Raw genomic sequence first — 9,977 nt, 5'->3', positions numbered from 1 at the left:
GCAAACAATAATTCCTTTCTTTTAAGACTGTAATCTGTGAGTTTTCTGTTAATGAGATTTGGATTTCATGACTTAATTTGTTTCCTTTGAAAGATAAAAACGCAAAGATGAGATAATATCGCCATTCAAAATTCACGTAGACAATGTTCCTCGTTAATATAATTATGATTTTTTTTACAAGAATAAAGATCAACACATTTTCTTATGCAATTTTCAACTTTTTTTGCAAGCCGGCCACTGTCCGATTCAAAATTTGCCACCCAAAAATTGTCTTTTCTTTTAAGGACAGATGATACAAACACATTTTTTCTTTGGAGGAGACTCAATATCATGTTTCAAGTTAAGAAAAGTGGATAATTCTTAGAATTTTTTCTCCAAAAAACTGGAAAATGAAAAAGACTTGGAAAATTTAGTAATATTTCAATAAAATTACAAATATGGATAAAACACACTCAGTAAAGGTTTACAGATAAAAATAAATTTTAGAATATGTTATATTGGTGCTAAATGTGTAATATAATCTTTAGAAAAGTATACCAAGCCAGGTGAATTTTATCAGAAAAAGCAAAATGGTAAAAATTAGCCTATATGATATTGATGAATTTTTGTCATTTTGTTTTTCTTCCTAAAAATCACCTGGCTTGGTATATTTTTCTAAGGTTTATATTGCACTTTTAGCACCAAGATAACATATTCTGAGAGGATCACTTCATTATAAATAGGAATCTGACCTATAGGACCGGGCTTACTTTTTTCTCTACAAAAAGCTTGTCGATTTCCGTTCCAATTAATGACATTAGGCTGAATACATATAATAATTTGGTTTTTTTCCCTTAATTTTTATTTCAGTTATTAGAGGTAGGAGGAACCCTTTCATTGATTTTCTGAGTTTGTTATCTCCGTATGTACTAATTGATATTTGTCTTTACTTCTCATGGTTCATAAAGGTAGTGTCTACTGTGTCTGAAATTCTGTTCTTTATGTCTACGCTAATTATCCGTGGATATAATAAAACATTTCATTAATGTATGCAAATTATATAGGCATAAATGAGAACCAAGGGAGTGCCTTTACTGAAATATGTAGCCAAAATCAATGTGATTAAATTCTAAGGAATATATACAATTGAAATTCACAGCAGCTTAATGCTGCCAAGAATACCTGTATTGAGTAACACATACAGGTGAAACACAAGATAGGGCGCATTAAGAATACCACATTGTTATACATGATTTTTAGAAATGTTATTTTCTTTACATGTTATTTATCATAATTCATTTATAGGCATACTTATAAAAGACTTGTGTGCAAAATTTTGTTGATCTAGCCTTAACAGAAGTTAAGTAAATGCAAAAAATGTACCCCAAAAATGACTTTTTTTCAGCGTTATGCGGTTGCACTTTGAAATTACAGCATTTTTCAATTGAAATAATTGTTAAATATCATACATTTTCATGCCAGTGATCATTATCAGACTTTAGAATTTATTTTACAAATTATTTTGGTGCTCGAATTTTCAGGATTGAATAACAACTTTTGAAGATATGAAAGAAAATGTAATAGGGGTGCAATGTTATACATTTTTCACATGAGTTTAACCCTCTCATTATGCCAAATAAAAATAATGTCCCTATCATTTATTTCCTCAGATTTCTGTAAAAAATTTACAGTATTAATGTTCTGTTACTTACAGAAAAAAGTTGGGTTAATGTAACACTTGTAATGAAATTTCATCATGTTTTAATGTGGACAATTAATTTTACAAAACTGTAATGTCCGTAACCACTTTAATTCTGTGAAATTGGAAGGCTTTATAAATATCTTTAAGTTAACTAATTCCCTAGACTGGCGTCTCGTATAGATGCTGAGATGTGTTGTAATTTTCCTGATCATCACCACTGTTTCTCTGTTATCATCACAAATGTGGTTAGGGACACTACAAAACCCTGTAGTGTCCGTAACCTATACTTGAGGCAGTTTGAAACAGGGGTGTTAAAACACTAATGCTAGTTTTCATTGTTTAAGGCAACTGGTGTTACATTTAAGAAAATCTTTGTTGAAATTCCTCTATTTAAGGTTAAGTTTCATCCTATTTTAAATAATTTGCAGAGTGTGTAGTGTCCGTAACCAAAAGTTGAAAATGAAATATCTTTATTTTTTCTCCATAAAATTTACAGAAATTTTTTTGAAACAGTGTATTATTAAATTTAGATATAAAAAGATTTTTATTAGCTGGAATTCTTTTAGATCATTTGGTTTTTTTCTTTACTGCAAGTACTAAAATAATGATTGGACACCCACAATGACATATAAAAATAGTAGAAATTATTACCATGTGTACATAACCCATATTTCTTGTGATATATTGCTTCATTTGTCTAGTTGCTCATTAGGTAGTATCTTAAAATGTGTTAAATGCAAGTAAATTTGCATTCAAAATGTTAAACAGTGGGGAAGTAATTTGGTTACGGACACTAAAAAAAATTTCAAAATAGAAAACAACTAAAATTATAAAAAATTCAGATAGAGTATAGTATATTTAACTGTCTGAAGAAAAAATAGAATGCTTCATAGAATAAAAAAAAAAATAATTGAAGAAATATTAGTGAGCTTTATTCTTCAAGGTTTGACTTTTCTACTTGCACATAACACCTGTATATTTACGAGGGCCGTTCAAAATTAGCGGACTGTACTATTGTTTACTCTTACAGACGTCATATAGTTATGAAATTTCACAGAAATAGGTATCTTAAAGATTCCAATAAATTTTGGGCAAAATTTCTGTATTTTAAAAAGAATCCACTAAAATTATCGGTATATTGATATCACTGATGGGGAGGGAGGAGCACGACAAAAAATTTAAATTGTTCTATTATTATGTATTAAGATTTCTGACGTGATATTTGAAGTACTAACAGTAATATAGTGATTTTTCTGATGTGATTCCCGTGAAAGACTGTGAAAATGAGTCTCCGAATTGACGGCGCAGCACACTTTTGGTAAATTATGCGTAATGCTCAGATTTGCCAATAGATCCAAAATATGCATAATAAAACATGTAGTAAACTAGGGTATTCGTGAGATTCGTCCACAAATGGCAAATTGAAATTTAAGACCGTTAACCTTTTGTAGACTATACGGGAGGACGGGGGGAAAAATTTTCGATGAAAACTTTATCTGGACTGTAAAGAATGTGTTTGAAGTCACCAATATCACACTATATCTCATAAATACCTGCGGTTTTTGGTTTTTAAACAGAAAAAGAATATTATTTACTTGTTAAATAGATTTTGAGCTTGACAAAAATGGTGTTTGGATGTTGAGTAGATAAGGTAACTCAAACTGTACAGGTACTCTTGGGAAAATGTTGAGAAAATGAAAGCTCAGTCACATAATTTTTTATAATGCATGTGACGTCGAAGATTTTCTGCTCCGTGACTTAATGATATGTCCTGAAAAATCAGTCAAAATTGATGCCAATTTACAATATTTTGATATGAAATTTTGAAGACCATATAAGTAAAGATTCTTTAATATTATGTTGTGACATTTTGCCTGATTATGTCGTCAATTTTTTTTTTGTGTGCAACAAGTCCGCGTAATTTTTGAACGGCCCTCGTAGTTACATGTGTATATATTTATTCAAAGTATATTGGTTATGGTATGCTTTTAGCAGATGAAGTTGAGATCTGAAAAAAAAAAAAAATCGGGAGAAACTGAAACGAGAAATAAAATGCTGAAAAAAGGGCTGAAAAACAAAACCTTAATCCTCAAGCCTGTGAAAAATTAAAGTATTGTGTAGTGTCCGTAACCCTTAAATTTGGTTAATTGACTTCGTTGATCAGTGTACCTACATTCTAAATAGTTTTCATAAAACTTCAATGATTTAGAGAACTTGTCTTCTGTACTTTAGTTATATAGTTATGTGAAAAAAGGAGTTTCAGGATTTCCTATAGTGGATTTTTTTTCGGCATTAGTTCTCCCAAATAAATTGTTTACGTGAAACAATATCTAATTTATGTACTTTGTATTTAATAATCAATTAAATCTGATTTATAATAGTTCAGAAGTTTATAAAATGTTTGTTTTTTTACCACAAACCAAAAGCCAATCATAAATATTTGGGTTTTGTAGTGTCCGTAACTTAATGAAGCTATATAATTATTTTAGAAAATTTATGAAAATGAAATTTCCTATTTTAATGGAACTTATTTTATATGAATTTATATTTCAACAAACGCATAAAAAGTGTTCTTTATAAATAGTTTTTTCTTTATTTATACTGGTTTTAAAAAGTTCACATGAAATGAAATACTACCATTTTAAACAAAAATGTACAACGTAGAACTGTTTTATTTTAAAGTATAATGCCACCTTTTATAGTCAAACTTTTGTCCATATTTTGTATTTTTATATGTTGTTTGTTTGTGGGCAATTGAAAAAATTAAAGTTTACAAACAGTTTTCAATATTTATTTCAAAGAAACCAACAATTGTAGTGTCCGTAACCTGTGAAAATGAGGTTATTATCAGCTTGTAAAAAACAAAGTTATAATGTGAATTTCACAAAACAGTTTATGTTTCAGATCCTTTAGACACTCTACTTTTTAGAAAAAATATTTTTTGGGCAAAATAAAGACCCAAGTGAAACCCTTTACTGTTCCCTATATTGTGTTTCACCCGATAGTGAGTTATTCTTGTCCTGGAGAAAGTGTGTTTATACTGAGGTTCGTTCCGCCTGACGACAATTTAATTGAATTGTTGCGATTTGATATTTCTCTAGTGTTTCTTTATCAAAAATGGGCGTGCATAAAGGATAGATAATTGAAGGAAAAATACACAAATCTATATAAAAAAAAAATTTTAATAGTCTTTGAAAAGGCAAAAATTAAAATTTCAAAGTGTTGTACCACGTGGATTCAAACCCCCCCCCCCCCCCCCCCCCCACTTTAAAAGAAAGTATTTAAGTTGAAAAAGTCAGCACTTATATCAACTGAGCTAGTCTGACTATAAGAATGAATGTCAGAAATTTAAAGCAGGTTATGAAAATCAGGTTTCCTTATTTTTTGTAGTTTTTTTGTGAATTCTACCCCAGGGCAGGGGTGCCCCTTAAAAAAATCTTAAACTTAAATATTCCTTACATCCTAACCTATCAAAATATCACAATTTTATTTAGGGGCAGGCCTGCCCTGAAGGACTTCAAGGCCAAAATTCATGCAAAAATCAACGTTTTTACGGACAAAATGGTGTTTAGGTCAACTTTGGAAGTTTATTGTAAAGTTGTAAATAATAAATTTGAGGTATAAAATACAAATTTGAAAAATTTAGACATATATACAGTAGAAAACAACAAATAAAGATTGGTTTTTAAATGTCGTTTTTTCCGGGAAATTGTTCTTCCTATAGGTCAATTCTTTTGTTAAAGTGAATACATCCTTTGTAATCACCTGTAAACCTTTACTTGTGTGATTTGTCTATTTTTGTTTTTTTATTGAAATATTACCAATATCTAACAAGTCTATTTCATTTTCCCAGTTCTTAGGATAAAAAATTCTAAAAATTATCCACTTTTTAAACTTGTGACATGTTATTAAGTCTCTTTCAAAGAAAAAAAATTGTTTGTATTATCTGTCCTTAAATACAAATGCACGGCTTATTTTATATGAAAATTTCCTGAATTATCCAGCAATTTCAAGTGTATTTTAGAAAATTGTCGAATGCAAAACATTTATTTGCTTCTCGCTGCTCCTTAATGCAATATGATCTGCGTTTTTGACAAATTCATTTTGTTTTTAAAAAATTTTTTGATTAATTTGTATGTAATTCAAACCTTTATAAAATTAAACCAAAATAAAATTTTTAATTCTTTCAGAAGAAAAATTTTTTAAAGAATATATAACATTATAAAGAAAACAATACACTGTATTGTATAGGATGACAAAAATGTAATTTTGCTTAAAAAGCTTATTAAAAATTGCAAATATGAACAACATAAGTTGATAAATGTTCTTTTTTTCTGTCATTAAAAGTTGTTGATTACAAATTTGAAAAAATTTTTTTCCCATGTCAAACTTACAGCTCGCTTTAACAACCGTCGACGTTATTTGAAAAAGGTTGTATCATTTGTAAGAATAAACATTCATTTTTTTTTACTTTGATCCCTTTTGGAATCCACCCCGTTTTATTTTACGTAGATGCCTTTAAATTCAATTAAACCAAAATAAAATTTTTAATTTTCCTCAAAAATTTGAATATATAACATTATAAAGAAAAAAAAGGTTTAGGATGACAAAAATGTAATTTTGCTTCAACCTTTCAAAAAAAAAAAAAAAAAAAATTTTTTTTTTCGTTTTTTTCTTTAAACCCCGCCTTAAATTTTGAAAACCTTAAAAAGAAGTTGTATCATTTGTAAGAATAAACATTCATTTTTTTTTAAACTTGCCCCCTTTTTGAATCCATCCCTGTTTTTTTTTTACGTAGATGCCTTTAAATTCAATTAAACCAAAATAAAATTTTTAATTCTTTCAAAAAGAAAAATTTCTTTTAAATTGAATATATAACATTATATAAGAAAACAATATTGTTTAGGATGACAATAATGTAATTTTGCTTCAATCAAAGCTAATAAATAGTTCTTCCATTGCAAATATGAGCAACAAAAGTTGATAAATGTTCTATTTTTCTGTCATTGAAGTTGTTGATTACAAATTTCAAAAAATTTTTTCCCATGTCAAACTTACAGCTCATATTGCTTTAACAACCGTCGACGTCATTTGAAACTTAAAAAAGTTGTATCATTTGTAAGAATAAACATTCATTTTATTTTACGTTGATCCCTTTTGAATCCTTCCCTTTTTTATTTGACGTAGATGCCTTTAAATTCATTCCCCTTTTATTTTACATAGATGCCTTTGAATCCACCACTGTTTTATTTTACGTATATGCCTTAATTTAAATCCTTTCCCCCTTTTTTTAACGAAAAACCCTTTTAAATCCATCCCTGTTTTTTTTTTTTTACGTAGATTCCATTAAGTCCATCCCGTTTTAGTTTACGAGTTTCCAAAACCCACAGTGACTGTTTTATTTAAGTAGATGGCTTTAGATCCATCCCTGTTTTATTTTACGTAGATACCTTTGAATATATCCCCTTTTTCAGTCCATCCTTGTTTTATTTTACGTAGATGCTTATAAATCCATTCATAATTTATTTTACGTAGATGTTTTCCCTTTTCCAAATTTTTAAATCCGTTAAAATCCATTCTCGTTTAATTTTACGTAGAGGGAAACCCTTTTACTTTTAAATTTTAAAAGTGGAAGGCTTTAAACCCCGTTTGATTTTATGAAATTTTTTTCCATTTTTATTTTACATAAATGCTTTTGAACCCCACTACTGTTTTATTTTATATAGATGCCTTTAAATCCATCCCCGTTTAATTTAACGTAGATGCCTTTAAATCCATCTTTCTTTTAATTTTACACAGATACCTGTGAATCCATCCCCGTTTTATTTTACTTAGATAGCTTTAAATCCATTCCCGTTTTAGCTCACCTGAGTGGGACATTGAAAAATCTTCTTCTCAAGAACCACTGGGCCAGAAAAGCTGAAACATAAGTGGAAGCATCCTGAGGTACTGTAGATTCTAAATTGTTCAAATCATGACCCCTGGGGGTAGGGCGGGGCCACAAAAGGGAATCCAATTTTTATATAGAAATATATAGGGAAAAAATGTAAAATCTTCTTCTCAAGAACCACTTAATCAGAAAAGCTGAAAGTTATGTAGAAACATCCTGAGGTAGTAGATTCTAAATTTTTCAAATCATGACCCCCGTGGGTAGGGCGGGGCCACAATAGGGAATCCAAGTTTTACATTGAAATATATAGGAGAACAGTGTAAAAATCTTTTTCTCAAGAACCACAGGACCACAAAAGCTGAAACTTATGTGGAAGCATCCTTGGGTAATGGAGATTCTAAATTGTTCGAATCATGACCCTTTGGTATTGTCAAGGTCAAGATTGGTTTTACGAAGTAGGAAATCTTTTAAATTTAAGAATGGCCAAAGTTACTTGGGTGAGCGATCACTATTTCTATCCCCGTTTTATTTTACGTAGATGCCTTTAAATTCAGATGCTTTTACTGTTTTATACATTTAGTTTACGTAGATGCCTTTCCATCACTGAATCCATCCATCACTATTTATTTTACGTAGATGCCTTTAAATTCCACTGTTTTATTTTACGTAGATGCCTTTGAATCCACCCCCGTCAGCAGAGACTTGGTCAGAAACTGTCGTGTACATGGACAAGGAATCTCAACTAAATACCAGATATTCACTGGAATTCGTCATTGTCGTCGATGGTGTTATTTTATGGAATTCAACGTTTAATTTTATTTCTTCGAATTTTGTCTTAATTCCGGTAAATCCTATTAACATTCTAGGTTGCTTTGTATCGAAGTCTTCTGAAAATGAATTTTTGCATCCATACAAGTTACATAGAATAATACTCAGTGCATTGTTTAATATGAAACTAAGTTGTTTTTAATATTAATTGAAACATTTATCAGTTATAGATTACCAGTATTGTGTATTTAAGTCTTTTGAGAATAATTTTGCATACTTTAATACATAGAAAAATATTTCAGTGTATTATTTAATATGGAAATGATTAGTGTCTATATTTTAAAGCATATTCATGTATACTACTAGTATTTATTTAAAGCGGCAATAAGGCTGCAAATCGTGTGCTTTTTCATTCAAATTTACCCAATATATCATTCAGGAATAAGGTAAAAAGATGTTATATTAATCTCCCAACTAATTTTTTTGTCAGGTAAGTTGCTTTTTAATTTCAAGCCCTATTTTCGTTTAATTCGTTTTGGTTGACTTTGTCAATGTAGCAGGCCTACCGGGCTTCCCTCTCTTACCATGCTGTTTTGTTTATGAAGACTACGCATGCGTGTATAGCATGGAATGTGGAACCTGAACACGTTGCGATGTATATATTTATGTACCATAAATAATTATTAATTTAAATGAAATAATCAGAATTATTTACTTATGAAACTTATGAAACTTACTTATGAAACTTGTAATTTTCTGAAAGTGTATACATCTATGAGTATGAAAAAAATTCCAAATCCTATACGAAAATTTTAACAAGTCTGTTTTTGAAGAGATTGTCACTTTAAGTTTGTATATAGTTTTGAAATCAATGATAATTATTTATTTTTTGACATAAATATACATATATGAAAGCGCTTACGTTTTGGCAAGAAGTGGTGTTGCCCTTATTTTATTTTCATATTGATTACCGAACACTGTGATATATATACATATATAGAGCCCACAGATCATTTGTAATGTAGGTCATACAGAGAATGAAGACCCTTCCCTATAATGATTTGCTTTCAACTGGGAGAGAGTTTACCTCAGATGTTAATTTGACATCATCACAATTTGGTGTGTATCAGTTTAATGTGACTCTGACGTCACTGAAATCAGGAGGACAGGGAGCGGCGGGCCTTCTTATCACTTCTGTAACCATTGGTAACACCGGAAGTAACGTCCTTTGTTCTGCTGTGAGTGTCTACTTCAAAAGATCAAACAATTCCAGGATTCAGAATGTGGCGGAGGTGACCCTGAATATTACAAACTTTGGATCCCCTGTCCCCTCAGCCACGGAGGATAAAGATTGGCTGATACTGAAACTCACCGCAATCCCCGTCCCTGTGTACACAAAATTAACTGAGGTTCATACCATTAAAATCAACACCAGTTCTGTCAGCTCCCAGTTCAACTACACTATTTACGGAGAAGTTCCATATGATGTATGTTTCATTTTTTCTATTCAAAACCGTTTTAATTGTCAAACATATGAATATAATATAATTCTCTTTGGTGTCTCTTTCAGCAAAATATGATGTACATCGTGGATATTTACCATTATAAGTCCGTTGCATGTATTTCCAAAACCGAAAA

General features: G+C 30.0%; 1 protein-coding gene across 1 annotated transcript; it reads left to right on the top strand.

Annotated features, from left to right (window-relative positions):
• Positions 1 to 8,241: 8,241 nt before the first annotated feature.
• Positions 8,242 to 9,826, top strand: LOC134254932 (uncharacterized; the record flags this gene model as incomplete). The annotated part of the gene is made up of 2 exons (XM_062737462.1): positions 8,242 to 8,415; positions 9,365 to 9,826. Coding segments are annotated over exons 1-2 (636 nt in total), but the record flags the coding sequence as incomplete, so codon positions are not given.
• Between the last annotated feature and the right edge of the window lie 151 nt (positions 9,827 to 9,977).

This window comes from Saccostrea cucullata, unplaced genomic scaffold, assembly GCF_032062105.1.
Source record: "Saccostrea cucullata isolate Sc308-1 unplaced genomic scaffold, CSIRO_AGI_Scuc_v1 ctg18716, whole genome shotgun sequence".
Classification (NCBI taxonomy): Eukaryota; Metazoa; Mollusca; class Bivalvia; order Ostreida; family Ostreidae; genus Saccostrea; species Saccostrea cuccullata.
The sequence above is the reverse complement of the archived record's forward strand: the minus strand, read 5'-3'. Positions and strand labels throughout refer to the sequence as shown.